This window comes from Ambystoma mexicanum, chromosome 4q (genome assembly GCF_040938575.1).
Source record: "Ambystoma mexicanum isolate Mex_15411 chromosome 4q, UKY_AmexF1_1, whole genome shotgun sequence".
Taxonomy (NCBI): domain Eukaryota; kingdom Metazoa; phylum Chordata; class Amphibia; order Caudata; family Ambystomatidae; genus Ambystoma; species Ambystoma mexicanum.
Genome location: NC_090928.1, coordinates 378,632,368 through 378,653,930, shown reverse-complemented (window position 1 = coordinate 378,653,930; position 21,563 = coordinate 378,632,368). Strand labels below are relative to the sequence as shown.

The 21,563-nt window shown below is 50.8% G+C and overlaps 1 protein-coding gene across 8 annotated transcripts in view; it reads left to right on the top strand.

The window, feature by feature from the left end:
• Positions 1 to 21,563, top strand: part of CEP170 (centrosomal protein 170) — a 1,733,932-nt gene that overhangs the window by 772,298 nt on the left and 940,071 nt on the right. For all 8 annotated transcript variants that reach the window (XM_069607948.1, XM_069607946.1, XM_069607950.1 and 5 more), the window contains exon 8: positions 2,946 to 3,419. In XM_069607948.1, the coding sequence (XP_069464049.1) occupies positions 2,946 to 3,419 (474 nt within the window). The remainder of the gene's footprint in view (positions 1 to 2,945; positions 3,420 to 21,563) is intronic.

The following is a 21,563-nucleotide window of genomic DNA, read 5'->3' as shown; positions in this document are numbered from 1 at the left end:
GCAATGCCGAGCTCACAGACGGTTGGTGAGACCTTCTTTGATCCTGGAACCGACCTCCTGACCTGCTTATCAGCTGCTGCACATTTCTATTTCTCATTCCGCCGGAACCAACGTCTCCCTTGCGGTTACCTCGTTTCCTGCAATCTCTCACCGTCCGTTGTCGCCAGCTTTCCTCTCGCCGGCAGTCCCGGTACACAGTAACCCCTCCTATGACCCACTCAGCTTCCACTCTGCCTCGAGAATTTGGGCACTTCTCTTCCTCCGCACTTCTTCACTTCGTCTCCCAATTTTTCTGCTTTCGCAATTCGTGATTCTCTTTGTCACCACATTTCCATCCACGGCTACTACCATATCCACTTTCACTCTTCAACGCCGTTCTCCGTCCTCCTTCTCTTTTTGTCTTTGGGTTTTTTATGGACATAGAAAGTGGACTAAAGTGTTGGGGGTTAGATTGTACTCCTTGCCTCTCCATATGCAGTTTCCTCGTCCTAGTAATTTGAGAAGGGTGGAGGGTTTCAGAGGTTTGGGATCCATCGTGTATCTTGTCAAGAGGTTTTACCTTACTAGCCTGAGTAGTCGAAACAATGGGCAAATGAGTGAACTACAAAGTCTGTCATCAACTTCTGCTCCCTCATTGAAGTGTCAAAGGCATTGATTTTCCAGTGATTTTTCTAGTAATTTCTTCTCTTTTGTTTGTTCTGCTTCCAAGACTTCTGCAGTTCATTTGCATCTTTGTGCGATGTTGGCGTTCTCCTGCTAGGTTATGTTGCAGGTCTTGAAAACCTTGGATGAGGTGTTTGATTTCTTGTCCGTCTTTTCAGCAGATCACCCAAGTTGAAGTTGGCAAGTGACTTTAAGCCTTTTCTGCTGCTTTGTTAATTTGTGGAGTCCTGGTTTCTGCTGCACATCACCTCCCTTTTTTGTAGTTTTGTTTTGCCTCCAGTAGCCTGGGATATATTTAGAATACATTTTTTCATAGACTCTGGCACCGTGCAGTGTCGAGTCATGGCCCTCGACTACCTCTGTCCTGTCCTCGGCTGTGACGTTGACGCTGGTATAAGCACGTGCAGTGACCCTTGCCTCTGTTCTGTTTTTTCCGCATGCTAGTGTTCTTCGGAGCAACATCACCTTCATCAAATTGTTTACGTACTTCAACTAATTGTCGAGGTTAGACAAGGTCCTCGACACCAGAGACTGGTTTCAAGCGGTGTGCTGATTGTGGGCCAGAAATATCCATTATAGACCCGCACTGAGTCTGTGGTGCCTGGGGCTAGGCCACGAAGTAGAGCTTTTGCCAATCCATGACGTTCAAGGCCTTGCGTGAAAGAAAGGGAAAACTCCAAGCAGGTAAGCCCTCGCCTATATCCCCCTCCATTACCCTTTCGGAAAGAAAATCTTCCGACTCCAGGGACATGCTCCCTGAGAGAAAGCGCTCTTAAGCATCAGAAGCGTTCAAGCTCGAGGTCATGACTCTCATCCTCCCACAAAAAGAGCAAGAAGAGACACCCAGATCTTAATCTTCTTTCTCCTCTCATAACAGAATGTCTTTCCCTACTAAGGCGGCGATTCCCGTGGAATGGGAAATGCTTGCTTGAAAATGCTAGATATTTTTCAGAGCACGGCTCCTCAGAGTGTCCCGCTGAAGGAGTTAAATAATTCTGCCCATCCCTCTGCGTCTCAAGACCAGCAGGTCTTCTGATGTGTCTCCCTCTCGCGCACCTAAGAGCCCGGGAAGAGGTTCCTTGACATAAGACGAAGGAGTCTTCCTCGACGCATAGAGCTCAGTCGCCGTCCTCCTCTTCGACGATCAAGGGTTCAGGTTCCGTTGAAACCCCTGAGGCATTCACCTAAGCTGTTCAGTCATTCATCTAAGTTGGCAAAGCTGTCGGGACAGTTACCTTCGCCTCTGTGAAGCCCTCGATGCCACAGACGCCTTCAGTACCCTCAAAGCCTCTAAAGCCTTCGTTCAACCCTACAAAGTCATATAAACCCTTACCAAGACCGGAAATCCATTGGTTTGGCGATGAAGAGGAGGAAGAGGTGGTTCCCTTTGGGTACGAGTATAGAACTCCCAACGTACCGGAGGAGCTCATTTCAGAGGAGTCTAAGATGAAGAATCTCATTGAAACATTGAAAGGGGCTAGCAGTTGGGAAACTTCCTCTGAGACAGATTTTGGGAATATAGAATTGACTGGCTACTCTGACCCATCATATAGGTCGGTAATGAGTATGGTGTCAAGATTATCTTGGTTGGGCTAAGCCAGCTTTTATAGTAAAGAGAGATGACCGTACAGATATACTGGACAGTGGACCAGCAGCAACATCTCTTGGGTCATCGATAAAACATCATGCACAACCTTCCGTCGGCTAAAGCATGGCCGGACCACAGCCACAGTGTGTCTGATGCTTTTTATTATCTTCTGTAGCCCTAGCAGTGCATGCAGCTCTACTCCCCTGTACCATAGGTAACAATGTTTCACTGCCAGCAGGTAGGGGTAGACCCATATCAGATCGCTTCAGCATTGTGCATCCTGGAAGCAGTTTTTATTGGCCTCAGGGATCTCCATGCTGTTGGAAGCATTCATTTAAAACTACTGAACACTTGGTTTTGAGACGTCCACACATTTTCACTCATAGTGAATTTGAAAAGCTATCTGAGCTTATTAAATGCTTCAATATGGTGTGATGCAGTTCCAGATCTCAAAATATCTTTGTAATTATAGTGATATTGCAGTTGCTCTGCTGTTCCTACTTAATTTGGCTTCTGCGGTTCTGCATAAAGCTTCTGTACGTTCATCAAATTGTAAATATATGAACCCTTCATTTGTTCACCATTGCCTTTTTGTTACAGTTCTTTAATATTGGAAAAAAAGTTCCTCAAAATGTCTAATTGTTTGTCATTCTCCTGAATTCATCATTCCATATGTACATTTGTTGTCTTGTAGGCTGCAGCAAAGATGTGAAAAGCACTGAAGAGCAATCTGCAACAGAAGAAGCATTTTTTACTTTATGTAGGGAACCAAGCTACTTTGAAATCCCTACCAAAGAATTTCTGCAGTCGTCCCAATTAACGGAAAGCACAGTTCATGAAACTCCAACCAAAGACACGCTAAATTCCCAAGCTCTTGGTGCTGGTCATGCCTCTTTCACCATTGAATTTGATGATCATGCTCCGGGAAAAGTTACTATTAAGGATCATGTGACAAAATTCACCCCTGATCCCAGGCATAAGTCTAAAAAGCCATCCCCGCCTGGCGCAAAAGAACTATCTGGTTTACACACAGAGATGTTGGCTGCAGAGAACAAAGTTGCTGATTGGTTAGCTCAAAATAATCCTCCTCGAATGGTAAGGGAACGTGCTGAGGAGGAATCCAAAAGTATTAAGAGCGATGTTCCAGTGTTCCTGAAGAGGTTAAAAGGTAAAATGCAGTTGAAACATATATATATTTATACTGATCTGTAAAAAGTTAATATTGAAAAAATGTAAAATTACGCTTGCAGTTTTACATGGTAGACAGGATTGAATTGTGTATGATGTCTGTGTGTTAGCTAGTATAATTGGAAATGTTGAGAACATTCTGTGGTCAGTATTAATGTAACTATTTGTCATGCGCCCATTCTATGTGCGCCTATGGGATCGGTGGAGACGGGGCCGCCATGGAGTAGTTCCATCACGTTAGACGTAAAGTGCTCTGCGGTCTAGTGTTCCATTCCAAGATGGCCGCCGCCAGCTTCTTCTGCTCCGTGCAGCCGACAGAGATCGCGTTGCAACTGCGCTTTACCTCCGCTTTGTTGCCGACGCTCCTGGTCACTCCTCTTGGCTCCGCTGAGCGCTGCTTTCCTTCGCCTCTCCCTGGCGCTTCTTCCCAGGTACTACTTTTCTGTTTCCTCTCTCGTCTCTCCCTTTCTCCCCTCCTCATTGCACATTCCCCTCCATACTTTCCTTGCCTTCGCCGGTACGCCTTTCCTCACGCTTGTCTGTCACGGGTCTTCTCTCGGAAGTCCCACAAGACTTAACTGCATCCTACCGGGTGACATTACCTTCAGACTACTCGCCTGCATCGAGGAAGTAGGAGTCGCCTATCCTGCTAGACCGAGTTGTTTTTTTTGCCTCGGAGGCTTTTTCCCCTTAGGCGGCTGCGGACCAGCGCCCCTGGTAACCGTGGTTTCTCCAGCATGGGGTCTGGCATGGATTCACATGCTCATGAATATTCCCCGTCGTCAGGCTGGGAATCCTCGGTAAAGAAAAATCAGTATCAGTTTCGTTTCTGATCTGTCTTTCGTAGTAGTAACCAATCACTGACCACAGCCAATGACTGCCATCTCCTTAAACCCCGCCTCTGGCAGCCATCTTCAGATTTTTACCGCACGTTCAAGTGTTGGGAGTCCTCGTGCTTAGCTCTCGAGCTTTTGCTGCGTTTTCGCTCTTTTTCAGGTGAATTTTCACATTTTTCGGTTAATCGAGCCTCAAGCTCCACCGTTTCTGCTCCCGTTAACGGGTACCCGTTGCAGGATTTTCCTACGCCCCTCAAGGGAGAAGATTTAGTCGAATCAACCTTTTGGAGGATTCCGGAAGATTTGACGCCTACTTCGAGATGGCCAGGACGCGAGTTTGTCACCCGGACCCAAGCTGTTTCGCAGCTGCCCTGGATGCGGGCTGCAGAATGTGTTTAAGGAGGACGAACATTCGCAATGCCTCTACTGTCTTCATGGGGACAAGACTCATGTAGAGAAGGACTGCCAGTTCTGCAAGAACTTGTCGGAGCGGACCATGAGGGACCATCGATCCCGTCTCACCACCTGGTTGGAGAAGGGCTCAACAGGTGAGAAGAAGAAGAAAGGGTCCGAGCGGGCTTCTAAGTCCTGTGCGGGCGCCCCGGCGAAGGGGGCCCAACACCAGGCAAAGCGCCGCGAGTCCGCTGGCTCCGGGAGCGCCGAAAGGTCGGGCTCTTCGGTCGCCAGGCAGGGCGCACCTTCCCCGGCACCATCAACCACGAGCCAGCGCTCCAGTTCGGGGAAGAGGAAGTCCGAGACCCCGGGTAAGCTTCGGGAGAAGGCCCATCCGATCTCGGGAGAGGGGGAGCGAGGCGTCGCCCCTCCCCCTAAGGAGAAGGCCCAGGACGCACCTAAGGTGGTGAAGGCCCCTACCCAGCAGGCAAAGGCCTCTATCGAGGCGATCGCGGTGACTCTGGCCAAGCCGGCAGAGACCCCGCCAGCGGAGACTGCCTCCGGGACTAGAGTTTCCCTGCCGCCAAGGAGGGAATCCTCTTTTCAGCCCATCGTCATGGCCACCATGATGGAAGAAGCGAGAAGGGGGCACGGTAGCCTCCTCGAGCTCGGAGTCAGCCTCGGAGGAGGAACTGACCGACGCCGTGAGGAATCTCGAAGTCCAATTCGAGAAGGTTCGATCCCGTAAGGAAGATCCTCGGGAGATAAACGAGGAAGACGACGATGGTGAGGAAGAGCAGCCTTCCCTTCCGGCGCAGCCGGAACCTAGGCCTCAGGATAGCTCGGCCGCCATTTTGTCTGCGATCCAGTCCTTATGCTCTGAGATAAGGACGAGATTACCACGGCCCAGGCCGGAGGACCCGCAACCTGGCCCGTCGGGAAGTCCTCAGAACAAACGACGGAGGACCCAACCCTCTCCTCCGCTCTCCCCCCGTAAGGCCTACAGTTCCCTCCTCATCCTCCCACGAGTCGGGAGATGACGGTGTGGTGGGCTCGACGACGGGTTCTGAGGGCGACGACGACAACGGAACGGGTCTCCCGTCGCACGGCCTCTCCGCCTGACGATATTGGCTCATTCCACGCCATGATCGCCAGGGCGTCCGAATCGTTCCAGCTCTGCCCGGAGGAGCAGAAAAAGGAAGGTTTCCTCTATCAGCGCCGGGAGGCCAAGAGGAAGACTGTCATCGCGGTGCCTCTAATCGATGACATCTGGGAGGAGGGCCTGTCGGTACTCAAGAACCCCTCCACGGCTCCAGCCAAACGGGACCGGTACGAGAAGAAGTACCGGGTCCCCGAGACCGCTCCCCTGTGCCTCAGGGCCCAGCCAACGGCAGACTCTGTCGTCTCGGCGGCGGCGAAGAAGAAAGCGGCGGGGACTCTGTCGCCTCAACGTCGAATTCCCCTCCGGACGGCGAGGTTAGGAAGTTGGACGCCATGGGGCGACGGGTCATTTCGTCGGCGGCGACGACTATCAAAGCGGCCAACGCCCTGGCGATCGTGGCCCGTTACGACAGGGAGCTCTGGTTTAAACTGGCCCCCATATTGTACTTCCTGCCGGACGACAAGAGGTCCGAGGCCCTGGAAATACTTCAAGAAGGCGAGGTGGCGTCGGACCACGCCATAACGGTGGCAACCGATATTGCCGATACCGGGTTCCGCCAGCTGGGCAACGGAGTTTGCCTACGACGACTGGGTTGGCTTCGGGTGACCAACTTCCGTCAGGACGTCCAGACCAGGGTGTTGGACATGCCGTTCGACGGCAGCAACTTGTTCGGGAAGGCGGTGGATGAATCCCTCCAAGCCATAAAGACGGACACAGAGACGGCCCGCGCCCTAGGAGCCCTTCAGCAATGACGGCCCTTTCGGAGCTCCGGAGGCAGACAGGGGGCCTCCAAGGGATCCAGCGGTGGCTCGTCGTCCTACCGCCAGGCGGCACGCTCCTCGTCTCAGGAGGCCTACAGGGGTCGCGGCAAGCAGGGAGCGCCTCGCCGCCGTCGGCAAGGTGGCCAGGGCGGCAAGGCCACCACCTCCAAGCAGGACTGAACCGGCCGTGGCCTCGGGCCCCCACCGAAGCACCCCGGTGGGAGGCCGGCTGACGAATTTCATCGGCGTGTGGAAGTCCATCTCCACCGACTGTTGGGTGCTGGATACCCTGGCAAGAGGACACTCTATCGAATTCCTGAAGAAGTGCCCTCACGTTCCACCTGTGGCCAGGAAGGAAAATCGCGTCCCGCAACTGCTGTTGGAAGTACGGGCGATGCTCAGGAAAGGCGCCATCGAGCTCGTCCCGAAGAGGCTCCGGGGCTCCGGGGTGTACGCAAGGTACTTCCTCGTCAGGAAGAAGACGGGCGGCTGGCGCTCCATCCTGGACCTTCGTCGTTTGAACAAATACATCAGGTCACAAAAGTTCAGGATGGTCACCCTCCAGCACGTGCTGGGACAGCTGGAGGAAGGTGACTTTCTATCGTCATTGGACCTGGAGGATGCATACTTCCACGTTCCCATCCTCAAAAGTCACCGAAAGTTCCTCAGGTTCGTCGTCCAGGGACGCCACTACCAATTCAGAGCACTGTCGTTCGGATTGAAGTCGGCCCCCAGGGTCTTTACCAAGTGCCTAGCACCTGTGGCGGCGCGGCGGTGCCTGCAGGGGATTCACGTCTACCCCTACCTGGACGACTGGCTCATCCGCTCAAGGACGAGGGAACTCGCAGTCGAACACACTGCGAGGACCCTCCAGCTACTCACAGACCTGGGATTCGCCATAAATTACCCAAAGTGCCGTCGCAGGTGGCCCTGTTTCTGGGAGCGAAGCTCGATACAGTGAGGCGCCTGGCGGCACCGTCGGAAGAACAGACGAAGACCATTCTGGGCAAAGTGCAGCGCCTGCTAGCCACGGACGTGGCCAGGGTGAGGTCCATCAAGTCCCTCCTGGGGATGATGTCCTCTTGCATCTACCTGGTGCGCCTCTGCAGACTACGGATGCGCCCTCTTCAAGAATTTCTCGACGCCCGTTGGATGCAGGGGACGGGCACCTTCGAAGACGGGGTCCCCCTCAACGAGGTGTTCCGGCGGGCGATTCAGTGGTGGGGCGTTCGAGCGCACCTCACGGCGGGCAAGGACATTCAGACGCCGGCGTACCAGGAGACGGTGACGACGGCCGCCTCCCTGTAAGGTTGGGGCGGCCACACCAGAGATCTCCACGCAAGAGGCCTCTGGCTCCCGGAGGAGAAGCTCCTGCACATCAACATCCTGGAACTCCGAGCCGTGTTCTGGGCTCTCAAATCGTTCCTCCCGTCGCTCAAGGGCAAGGTGATGCGGATCTTCACGGACAACACCACGACAATGTTTTACATACGGAAGCAGGGAGGCACCAGATCCCCAGCCCTATCCAAGGAGGCACAGGATCTGTGGCACTGGGCGGTCGCCCAGGGGATGTTCCTGGTTCCCTTCCACCTGGCAGGAGAAAGAAACACCATCGCCGACTCGCTCAGCAGGGAGCTGCGCGCGTGTCACAAGTGGGAACTGCGCCAGGATCAGGTGGATCAACTCTTCCGACGATGGGGCAAACCCCAAATCGACCTGTTCACAACAGCGACAAACTCGAAGTGCCAGAGGTTCGTCAGCAGGTTTCCCCAGCCGAGAAGCATGGGCGATGCGTTCTCGTTCCCCTGGGACGGCCTATACCTGTATGCGTTCCCTCCGTTGCCGTTGCTGCTTCGACTCATCAACCAGCTCAAGAGGTCCTGGTGCAGGATGATCCTCGTCGCACTGGCGTGGCCGAGGCAGATCTGGTTCCCGGACCTTCTGGACTTGTCAACGTCCCCTCCCATCAAGCTGTCGGCGGACGCGGATCTTCTCTCCAGAGAAGGAGGCACCATCTTCCACCACGACCCGGCGTCGCTGAACCTGCAGGCTTGGCTCCTGCAGCGCTAGAGTTTGGAGGGTACGATATACCGGCCGACTGCAGAGAGGTTCTTGCAAAGGCCAGGGCGTCCTCGACTCTCAAATGCTACGGTCACAAGTGGAAGAGGTTCTCTATCTGGTGCTGAGCACAGAAGATCAACCCCCAAAGGATTACGGCCCCTCAAGTGCTGCCGTACCTGCTATCGCTGGCAAAGGCTGGGCTAGCCCATGCCTCCATTAAGATTCATCTGGCGGCGATCTCCAGATATACCAGAATCACAGGACGGACGTCCCTGTGGTCCCATCGACTGGTAAAAGAGTTTATGAAAGGACTGTTCCGGTTGTTCCCGTCGGTGAAGGCCCCGGCCCCGGAACTTAACGTGGTGCTGACCAGGCTCATGGGGCCCCCATTCGAGCCGATGCACTCCGCACCGATGAAGTTTGTGTCGTGGAAGACTGCATTCCTGGTGGCCATTACCTCCACACGACGAGTGGGAGAGATCCAGGCCCTATCCTGCAAAGCACCGTACTTGACTTTCCATGCCTCGAGGGTGGTGCTTAGGACGCACCCCTCCTTTATGCCCAAGGTGCCGTCGGACTTCCATCTTACCGAGCCCTTGGTGTTACCTGTGTTGTTCCCGTCTCCTTCGTCGCCGGCCGAGAGGACTTTGCATTCGCTGGATGTGGCTAGAGCGCTGAAGTTCTACGTGGACCACACGAAGAGTTTTCGGAGGACATCACAGCTATTCGTGAACTTTGGACCTGTGAATCAAGGGAAGGCTCTCTCGAAGTCTTCTATTTCCAGATGGCTCTCCGGCTGCATCATGCACTGCCACCGGTTGGCTAACCGACCGCTGCCAGGCCGTCCGAGAGCCCATTCGACCAGAGCGATCGCTGCTACTACGGCGTTCCTATCTGGTGTGCCCCTGCTGGACATCTGCAGGGCTGCTACGTGGAGGTCGACGCACACCTTCACGAGATTCTACTGCGTCAATCGGGATTCCAGGGAGGAGTCCAGGGTCGGCCAAGCAGTGCTGCGCAACCTGTTCGCTTAAGGTGAGCCTGGTTAGGAGGGAAGAGATGCTTAATATTGAGTTTTTTGTATTGCTTAATGTTGAGCCTTTTGCCACCTCCCGTGGTTGTGCATGTGTGTACTGCTATGTATTCTTATATTCATGAGCATGTGAATCCATGCCAGACCCCATGCTGGAGAAGGAACAAGTTACTTACCTGTAACTGTTGTTCTCCAGCATGGGTCTGGCATGGATTCACATGCGAACCCTCCCGCCTACCCCTCTGCGGCTCTTCACTTGGTCATACTGCCACTTCACGTGCTACCAAATCTGAAGATGGCTGCCAGAGGCGGGGCTTAGGGAGATGGCAGTCATTGGCTGTGGTCAGTATGACGCAGAGATCAGTGATTGGTTACTACTACGAAAGACAGATCAGAAACGAAACTGATACTGATTTTTCTTTACCGAGGATTCCCAGCCTGACGACGGGGAATATTCATGAGCGTGTGAATCCATGCCAGACCCATGCTGGAGAACAACAGTTACAGGTAAGTAACTTGTTCCCTATCCAGAAACCAAGGTGGCGTCGTTCCGCGGTCAGCCATATTTACACAAAAAGAGATCCGCCTTTCGGGAAGGACGGAAGACGAAACCACACCAGCCCGAATCTTCAGGTGAGGAGGTGGAGTCGGGGTCGGATATAGAAATTGACATAGAGGGCCCCGACAGTATTGACAGTATTGCATATTACTGGGGGGCTCATCTTGTGCAGACTGCGCATGGAACTGGGTATTGGACTCTGTCCAAGGTTTGAAAAGCTAAAGTTACAAGATCGGTATAAAGAGACACAATCATAAAGCAAACATTATCATTCTCATGCTATAATTGCAAAAGCTGTATTTTTCGGTGACTTTGCACCTGTTTTTGAAATCACTTTGCCACTTCTGTTTTCAATATTTTTTCCACGAAAGCGGTGCGCTTCATATCTTGGTGAGAAAAGACAATCTGCACAAGATGTATATAAAGATGATACCTTTTGAGGTTACATTTGCAATATTATCAGAGCTCATTCACATGAAGGTGTATTCCTTGTGCGTGGTGACTATTCCAGGCATATGATTGCATTATCAGGGTGTTTGAAGCTGGTCATGGGATATGATTTAGCAATTCACACATTAGGAGAAGCCTTCTGCATCACAATCATATGCCAGGGTACTCCAATATTCGCAAAGTATTGCCATGTTTTAGCAACTGGCACAATTTGCAGTACAGACATCCTTCAGCCTGCCCTCTCACTCCTAGAGAAACCTCACTTGGCAATACCTGGGAAATAATGGTATTACCCGACTACAATAGTAGGTGGAAAATGAAGTTAGTACCTGGGCACATGGTGGCAGTGTCTGGTAGTATAGGGCAAATACCCATTGAATTACTGTACAAGAGCCCAAACTGTTTGCTTTGCCAATGCTGTTTTTTCTTCTTCTCATCTTCACGCCCAAAGTTCCTACAGCATATGACGCTACCCACCCTATGTTCCAGCATTGCATGCCCACAAGCCTGATGCTTGGGTCTGCCCTGCCTCCAGTTGTTTGTGCGCCTTTCCACTCACCTATAAATCTGGCACCCACCTACCATCATCAGCAGTAGTGTCACTTCCTGCTCTGCTTGCAGTCAGCGAAAGATATTTAATATTCCTGTGATTTCAAATGTTATGATCTCTATGTCAAAGCACTTTAAGTATGATGGCACTTTGCACATAGTTTTAAAAAACTGAAATGTGGTTTTAATATTTCGCACTCCTTTGATATAAAAGGTTATGATCTCTATTTCAAATCAATTTGTCTGTATATTATTGTGTGTGATAGCGTGTTGCTGAATAAAATGTTCTTATGACCAAGGCAAATTAGGCTACATTTGTATATTAAAAATTGATTTGTGTTGGCCACGTGGCTTTTTTTACGAAGATAATGTTCTTATATGCAGCGTAATGATTCTCCATGTATCGTCCGTTTTCCCCAGGGGAGTCCCCTTTCCTATGAGGCTAGGGAGGTGCGGCTAATACCCAATAGTCCCCCTAGAGGTGGTTTAACATGGGAGGATATCATTGGGAAGGACTCCCGTCTGGGGATTAGAACAACCACATGGGGTACAACCCGTTGAGAAAAGTCACCTCCACCCACATTCTTTGGCCCCCTCTCCTTTTAAAACCACTATATTGAGAGTAGACCAATGTATTTCTGTAGTACCTGGGGTACAGCCAAGACAGAAAATACTAGGACGAAGATGAGCACAGAAAACTTGAGGATTACTTACTGTTCTAGTACTTGGACGAGGTGGCTCACAGGAGGCATGAGGAGTTCCAAGGAGCCATTGAAAACAAGTGTCGACATTACGCTGGGGCGGAGTAAGCCATATAAAGTGGAAACAGAAGGAGGACTTGGCGTCTTCCTTCCTTGTTGGAGATTCCTGGGAGATTCGAAGTCTGCACTCGACCCGAGGGGAAGGCTCTGCAGAGGACACCGGCGAGTGGCTGAAGGAGTCATTGATGGTCCTGAGTTGGTAGGACCGAGTCCAACTGAAAGCAGGCGAGGCAGTGGCACGGCCGCCAGGAGGAGGTGGACTCGAGGTCCCCTAACAGTGCCGAGACTGCAAGGGCCACAACAGGTGGAATCGGTGCAGAAGCAGTAACAAAGCAGACGGGTGCAGGAAGCGGGAAGGAGACGGACCCCAGTACCTGGAGAGACTGGCGCTGTGCAATCAAGTCCCAGAAGATAGTGGGGTGCTCAGGCAGACCGCTAGGGACATGGGAGTAGAGAGGTCTCTGCTTAATGCTGGGGCAAGAGTAAAGCCTATCGGAGGGCCATCAAGGGTCAGGGTCCCAAAACAGAGCAAATAGTGCTTCTGAACAAATCGTCCTCGTAGCAGTGGCATGGATAAACCCACTGACCACCAGAGAAAGGTCTTTGACCCCAACAGAATAAAACAAAGTATCTGAGTAAATCTTCCTCGTATCAGTGGCAGAAATAAGCCCACTCACTACCGGAGAAGGGTATGGGGCCTGTGATGAATCTGATTATGTCACAAGAGGTCGTCTCTCCTAATGTGGCCAGGGGAAGGCACCCACTACCCGATCCTGACCCAGGGCGGCTATTGAGGGAGAACCACTTGAGAGGTGGGAATCCTCAGGCAGATGACATGACATCATTATGGAAAGTCATATGCCCTCCATTCTCTTTTAGGCATGTTTCTTCCATTCCTCATGCCCTGATGGCATATTGTAACACTCTCCCTCAACTTCTTATTAGATCTACTTTAAGTATTCCCCAACACCCCACAAAGAACATTATATTAACAACTGGGAAGAGGGAGAGGCGGGGAACAGTAATGATCACTCCCAATAAGATCCAATATCCGCTTCCTCAACGTCATACAAGGACCAGCCTGATAACATTGTGAGATGGCGGAGAGCAATGGAGCAGTGAAGATGATTAAGACCGGTAAATAAATGCAATGGTCTAGTCTTTGGAAACTATGTTTCTGATGTTTGTTAATCTGCTTAGAATCACATGCTGTGCATAGGTCCGACATCCAGTGGTCACTGCGGAGTATTGCATTTGTTTTTCGTAGTCAAAAAGGGGACGTCGACAAGGCGTGTCTGTAACACTATCCCTATCGTGACGTGCGTTGTACCCATAATCCCTCACGCGTCGAGGTCCCTCAGATTGTTTTTTTCCGCCCAGCTTCTGGTCGCCTTACGCGGAGCTCCTAGAGAGACATTGCAAATACTTACTACGGACCACGGTCCTTAATTATACTTATTATATTGTTAAAGATCCCTCCCCTCGACGTTAGCTGTGAAGCTGTTTCTCCGCCGAGCAAGTTTTCGACGGAGGGGAAGAGACGGAGGAGATCCTTCGGCGCTGCCGAACACGTGGCTTGGCCTCGCCGGCCAACATACAGTAGGGAGAGTGGGGGTTCGAACTTTTATCTTCTCTTTGAGAATGTCTTTCTTTCTCCCCTATCTTTCCCTTGGGGTTGTTATCACCAGTTATTATTGCCTCAGCTATGGAGAGGACACCTTTTAAGTTTTGCCCACGCTGTAGGGGCAAATACACTTGGAAGGACAAACACAAGCTCTGTAATCGTTGCTTGCCCCTCGATCATAAGGAGGACAGCTGCGCGGCCTGTAAGCTCTTGAAACCAAGAACTCTTAAAGAACGCAAAGTTAAGAGGTGGGCGGACTACGCTATGTCGAAGTCAGTTTCCTCACCCGCCGCCGCTGTTACACAAAGTGACGAGGAGGGTGATAACTCGACGTCCGTTACGGAAGTCATTAACCCCCAGAAGGAGCGCTCGCGCTCCTCGACGTCCGTCCCCGGCCCCGACGGGCTCGGCTCACGCCCTGCTTATGGGGATGAACACCCCGGCGACAAGGACGCACACAGACCCCACAGGCCTAAGCACACAACCCACGGCTCTTCTTCGTCGAAGACGAAGGATCCATCAGCGCCGAAGGGGACGCAGGGCACTCCGGCGTCTACCTCAGACCGTAAGGGTCTCAAGCCCCACCCGCAAGCGCAGCCGCGACCAGCGATTGGGCTTTCATCAAACACGGGCGCTACCCCAAAATCATCCGACATAACGCTCCATAGAGCGGCCGTCGAGGAACAACGCGTAACAGGCAACGTCGACACCAGAGTCCTCTACTGACAAACTCGTTGTCGAGAGCCTGGCGAGAATTGTTTCCGAAGACAAACGTAAGCGGATGACGAAACAAACGTCGAATATCGCACATAAAGCTATGGAAACGCCGAAAAAGCACAAGAGTAGCCAGGAACTGCCCCCTTCATCTAAGGGCACTTCTGAACTACCGGAGGGCTTTTCAGAGGGCGACGGAAACCTTTCTTCGACGTTGTGGGAGCGTTCTAAGCGTTTTGAAGGTGAAAACACTGATTTCCCCCCTCTAGACTATTCAGGGGTCCCCCATGAGACCCTTGAAAGACTCCATTCTTGTATGGAGAAAATGGAAAGGTTTTTGGGAAACCAAAACCCACCCACACCCAAAAGACCAAGAGAATGGCCCCAGGATGACCCTAGGGTCAAGATTCCTAGGCTGTTTCCCCCTTCTACAGACGTATATGACCTCACTGAAGAGGAGCAATACCTCCAGGAAGATGAGGAGTGTTTGGGTGGAGAGGAAGAACATGAGGAAGAGGGGTTTGAAGAAGATCCTTACACTAGTGCAGGAGCTTTCGAAGAAGATACAGCTACCTCCCAGCCCTGGCAATCCCCATCAGTGCAGCCTTGGCAATCCCCATCAGTGCACTCAGACCCTGATGTCTTTCACCCTTCTCCTCCCAAGGATTCACCTATTGGAAACTCCTCTCCCATAGATGACCAACCTTCACTTAATACACTATTGCGCAAGGCAGCAGCGCATTTTGAAATAGACACAGGGGAGACTCTTCCTGACATAGACTTTGTAGAGAAAGTTATTAAAGAAAAAGCCCCTGTTAGTCAGTCTATTCCGCTCCTGGCTTCTATAAAGAGAAGAATAACTCCTTCCCTTTCCAATCCTGCCTTAGTCAGAGGGGTCAACCCTCGGATAGAAAAGCTCTTCAGCCCTTCGTCCTCTGACCCTTTGTACATCAGAGGCCATTCTATTCCGGACTCCCTCGTAGTCACTAATACAAGGAAAAGAGCAGGGGTACCACTATCCACTAGTGAGGCACCACCTGACAAAAAGGGCAAGAAGCTCTATGCACTTGGGAAGAGAATCACGACGTCCGCCGCCTTTTCAACTAGGATTGCAAATAACAATTCCCTACTAGCTAGCTACGCAGATGCACAGTGGAGCAAGCTGCGCAGCGAAGCAGAGGACGCACCAGAACCCCTGCGTTCACGCCTGTTAGCTACAATCTCAGAGGGAACTCTTGTAAACCAGGGCATCGTAAAGAACTCCTTAGATGCCGCAGAGACGGCTGGCCGTTCCCTGGTTCAGGGAATACTTCTCAAACGCCATGTCTGGCTGCGCAATTCGGGATTTAAGCCGGAAACCCAGGCTTCCCTGATAAATAAGCCCATAGAACAAACACATCTGTTTGGGAAAGCAGTTGATGAGGCCCTAGAACATGCGAAGAAAGGGTTTGATACCATCAAGACTCTTGACCAAATTTCTAGGCCCCCTAACAGACGCGGCTATGGCAATAGACGCTCCTTTCGTGGCCAACGCCAGCAGCAAAACCAACAGCAATTTTACTCTGCTACCAACTGGCCCTCTAACCAGGGTAACAACACCCAGTTCAGTCAAAGAGGCCAACGCCGTGGCAGAGGAAGAGGTCGCGGCTCCAGCCCCAAAGGTTCCACGCCCAATACCAACAAATGACCCGAAGAATCGGGTCCCCTCCCATGCATCACCGGTCGGGGGCCGGCTAACATCGTTCCTTTCAGCATGGGAGGGAATATCGTCAGACCGCTGGTTATTATCCACCATAGCCCATGGATACTGCATCGAATTCAACGGTTCCCCGAAGTACAGACCCCCACGGAACCGACGCATGACACCGGAACACCTCACCATTCTTCTTCAAGAAGTAGAAGAGCTACTGAAAAAATAAGCTATAGAGGCTGTCCCCCTATCTCAGGTAACAGAAGGTATTTATTCAGTGTACTTCCTTGTACCCAAAAAGGACTTAACCATGCGCCCTGTATTAGATCTGCGCACAGCGAACAAGTTTGTCAAACCCCAAAAGTTTCATATGGTGACCTTGCAGGAAGTAATCCCACTGTTATCACAAGGGGATTACATGACAACACTAGACATGAAAGATGCATACTTTCATATTTTAATGTTGCCAGCGCACAGAAAATACCTCAGGTTCAAGATAGAGAACAAACACTACCAGTTCAGAGTACTACCCTTCGGGATAGCATCTGCACCAAGGGTATTCACGAAAGTACTGGCAGTGGCAGCGGCCCACCTGCGCAGGTTATCCATCCCGGTATACCCTTACCTCGACGACTGGCTCATAACAGGGGATTCTTACGAAACATGCTTCTCCAATACCCAAAAGACCGTAGACCTTTTGTTCCAACTGGGCTTCTCCATCAACGAAAAGAAATCCAGCTTAGACCCCAGCCAAATCAAACAATTCCTAGGGGCTCTAATTCGAACAAAGGACGGCCTCGTCTTCCCCTCCAACGAGAGGGTCCAAAACATGCTGTTTCAGATCCCCCATTATGTGGCAGGTCGAGAGGTGACGGTACGCAAAGCAATGCGCTTGCTAGGGATGATGGCGTCATGTATTTATTTGGTACCTCACGCGCGCCTGCGCCCAATGCAAGAGTGGCTCAACAGCCAGTGGTGTCAGGCCAGCGGACAATGGGACGATCTAGTGGTGGTCTCGCAGGCCTTGGTTCTCTCGCTACGGTGGTGGACAAAAGAAAACCTGTTATTAGGGAAAACTTTTGCCACACCCGCAGTGGAAGCCACTCTAACCACAGACGCATCCCTTACAGGATGGGGGGCTCACCTATCCCATCAGACTGCTCACGGAGCGTGGACTCCGAGCTTAGCATCCAAGCATATAAACCTGTTGGAACTATTAGCGGTGTTCAAAGCACTGAAAGCCTTTCAGGAACACCTACAAGGAAAGACAGTGATGGTCCTCACAGACAGCACCACAGCCATGTACTACCTCAACAAGCAAGGGGGCACTCACTCTCCAGGACTGTCCAAGCTGTCCCAGAATATATGGAAGTGGGCTCTCAGACACAACATGTTCCTACTATCACAACATGTACCAGGGGAACTCAATCTGCTAGCAGACAAACTCAGCAGAGACTTCCCCCTGCCCGAAGAGTACGAATGGCAATTGCACGAAGACATCGTTTTAGACGTCTTCACGCAATGGGGATTCCCGGAAATAGACCTGTTCGCAACTCTGGAGAACTCACAATGCCAAAGTTACGCCTCCAGGTACCCCCAGAACCAGTCCAAGGGGAATGGTCTGTCGATTCAATGGTCAGGGAAATTTGTTTACGCCTTTCCCCCGACTCCCCTTCTCAACAAAGTGGTGCACAAGATGCACCAGGAGCAGGTTACCATGATACTAATGGCCCCAATGTGGGCCCGGCAGCCATGGTTCGCTCACTTGATGGAGATGTCCCTATCTCCCCCAGTGAAACTTCCCTGCCCGTACAACATGCTGTCACAAGACAAGGGCAGGACACTGCATCCATGCCCTCAGACTATGAACTTAGCAGCCTGGCTCCTGAGATCATAGAATTTGGACATTTATAACTCCCGCAGAGATGTATGGACATCCTCAGGGAAGCCAGAAAACCTAATACTCGCCACTGCTATTCTAGCAAGTGGAAAAGATTTGTCATCTGGTGTAGAGGTAAGAGCATCAACCCGGTTGACTGCTCTCACACTAACATTGTTCTGTACTTGACCCATTTACTGGATTCAGGTCTAGTGTTCAATTCCATTAAAGTCCACCTAGCGGCACTTTCTGCATACACCACTTCCCAACTAAGTGTCGTGGTGGAAGATACCAGTTATCAAGGCCTTCATGGAGGGGGTAAAGAGAATACACCCTCCGATAGCTAACCCAGCTCCCGGATGGGACTTAAATGTGGTACTTTCTAGACTCATGGGCCCTCCTTTCGAACCCATGCACAAGGCAACTCTTAAAGACCTCACTCTTAAGACTGCTTTCCTAATAGCTATCACCTCCATTAGGAGAGTAAGTGAACTACAGGCTCTTTCTGTACTGGACCCCTTCGTAACAGTTCACAAGGATAAGGTGGTTCTACGCACACACCCAAGTTTTGCACCAAAATTAATCTCGAAATTTCATGTAAACAAGTCAATAGAACTACCAACGTTCTTTCAAAACCCTTCAAGCTTGGGAGAAAAAAGTCTGCATACACTAGAGGTATGAAGAGCTGTCATGTTCTACATGGAAAGAACCAGACCACTGAGAAAGACTAATCAGTTCTTTGTCTCTGTGGCAGCAGGAAGAGAAGGTGATGCAGTTTCAAAGTCCACTATATCTAGATGGATTGTTCAATGCATCACTCTCAGTTACACTCTTGCTAAGAGAGAACTACCCTTCAAGCCAAGAGCACATTCCACTCGAGGCACTGGGGCTTCCATAGTGTTCATTGCAAATGTTCCCCTTGAGTCCATCTGCAAAGCGGCTACCTGGAGTTCTGTGCACACCTTTACAAAACACTACTGTCTAGATGCACACTCTAGATCTGACTCCCAGGTGGGACAGGCAGTATTAAGACACATTTTCTCTACTGTTCCTTCTCATAACCTACCGCCAACTCCGGGTACTGCTCGCTAGTCTATGCACAGCATGTGATTCTAAGCAGATTAACAAACATCAGAAGACAATGCATTACTTACTGTAAAAGCATTTCTGATGGTTGTATCTGCTTAGATTCACATGCGCCCACCCTTCCTCCCCGCTCGGATGGAAGGAACATAGACATCCTTTTCTATATCTCTCTCTTTTCTGTACTCACTCACGTCTAGAAGGCTCCCTCAGGGCAGAAAAATACAAACAGAGGGACCTCGACGCGTGAGGGATTATGGGTACAACGCACGTCACTATAGGGATAGTGTTACAGACACGCCTTGTCGACGTCCCCTTTTCGACTACGAAAAATAAAATGCAATACTCTGCAGTGACCACTGGATGTCGGACCTATGCACAGCATGTGAATCTAAGCAGATACAACCATCAGAAATGCTTTTACGGTAAGTAATGCATTGTCATACTCTTACATCCCGTCCCCTTTACTCCATACTGCAAGGGCGACCCTTCCAAGGGATGGGAGATGGAACCTTTTTCACCAGAAAAAAACCACCTTCCCCTTTAAATTTAAAGGCGCGCGGGGGTGCGGCCCAGAAAGCATGTGCTGCCCTGACTCCGTCCTCCAGCGCCACAACCCAGTCCCCTTTTCCGCGTCGACGGGAACGGGCCGAATTCAGCAGCGCTCCTGGGTTTGGCTTCGGCCATGTAATTCCATGCACAGATACTTCTTCTTTGTCTTTTTTGTCTTTTTATCATTCAGGTACTCAGTCCTCAGGCGTCATGCTCCTCCCCGGCACATGTCGACTTCCACAGGGTTTAGCAGGTGTCCATCCTGCAACAGGCTCTTCCCAACTTCACACCCCCACGCCCTATGCCTATGTTGCCTTGGCCCAGACCATGGTTGGCAAGCTTGTACAGGGTGAGGCTCGCTGTCCTCGAAAGCGCTGAAGAACAGACTAGCCAGGTCGAGGGAGGTCTTCCAGAAGTTGCCTCCAGAGGATCTCAAGAACTTTGTGGAACATCGAGCCAATCCCAAGGTAGGGCCGCTATTCTCCATCGCACCCCGCAAAGTAGACTCCTTCCTAAGGACTCTCCCGCGCAGGAGGGACCGCTCGGGTCCTTATAGCACCACATGCACCGAGGCTGCTGCAGCTTCGGGCCTTTGGGCCAAGGGATCCTTGGATCCTCCCGGTGGTAGTGTTGATGGATCGGAAGGTTCTCGTACCGGATTGCCATCCGAGGGGCTCCGCTCTTGTACCGGCAGTACATCCGAGGGGGCGCCTAAACGCAGCTCTACCGATCCCCCAGGTCGAGGGTGTCGCACTACCGGGCCTAGACCCGAGGAGCAGGGTAGGCCTCGTGATCCACACGCACGTGTCTTGGAGGAGGCTGGGCCTAGCGAGCCGAGCAACACGTCACAGGCACGTGGCAGGCAGCTCGACAAGATGGCCGCCGCGCCAGGCAGAGATATCTGTCCGACGCCATTCCAGGAATCCGGCGAAGAACGAGTGTCAAGGTGGGACTAGCCTCAACCAGGTGCGTGGCCTACGGCTTATCCGGCTTATCCCGCTTATGTGCAGGGCAGCTTCCCACTGCGTCCATATGGGCAGGGCATGCAGCGGCTACAGCAGCTCCTGTCTACCCCGTCCGTTCCCCCTGCCACTTGTACGGCCTGTGAAGAGGGGTTCTTCGAGAGGTTCCTCGGCCTCATGAAGTCACCTCGTATGGGGGTTATCCTCAAGGATGCCAACATGGAAGTACTCCCGACTATTTTTTATTTTATTTCTTTATGGTTAAAACAAACCTTTACAAAAATAGACATATATCATAAAATTATATGTATCAAATACAGTCAATATGCAAAATAAAGAATAAAAAATACATATTAAGCAAAACGTACTAAAGAAAAATGAATCACATCTACGACCATAAAAATTAATAAAGTGCTGAAATCTCCTTTTCAATTATTCTTAAAATTGCCACCAGTGCAAAAATTAATGCTCTGTCATGTCCTTGCATTAACTGGTTCCAAAGTGACTACTTGCAGTCTTCATAATTAACATTTGCAAATCTCTTCAGGAGTTTAGTTCTAACATCTCTAAAATGTGAACATTCTAAGATCAGATGTTTTAGAGTTTCATTGGACTCTACATAGTTTGGAAATCAACATTTTTGCACAACATTGTGTCGAGAATGTCTCCAATGCTTAGTTCTTTATTTGGTATGGAATTGATTTAATCTAAATCTAAGATAATACATTCTAGCATTATTACATGGAAATATTGCAAGGTACGCACAACAGCCTTCTCTTTTACGTGGAAATTTAGCATACTCTTTATCAATGCACTTATTTTCTCTATGGTTTTACTCGAATCTAATTGAAAAAGTTTACGTTTCACATAACCCGGACAAATATACAGATCGTCATGATCCATTCCCAAAATCATTCAAGATTTTAACCAATTTCAGATTGTAAGATGTAAAGGAACTAGAGGAACAACCTTTCGTAAATTCAAATAAGTCTTGGTATAGTGAATTACCAGGTGAGTTAACTATTTTGCTGTAGTTTGAGAGTGCACGCCATGCC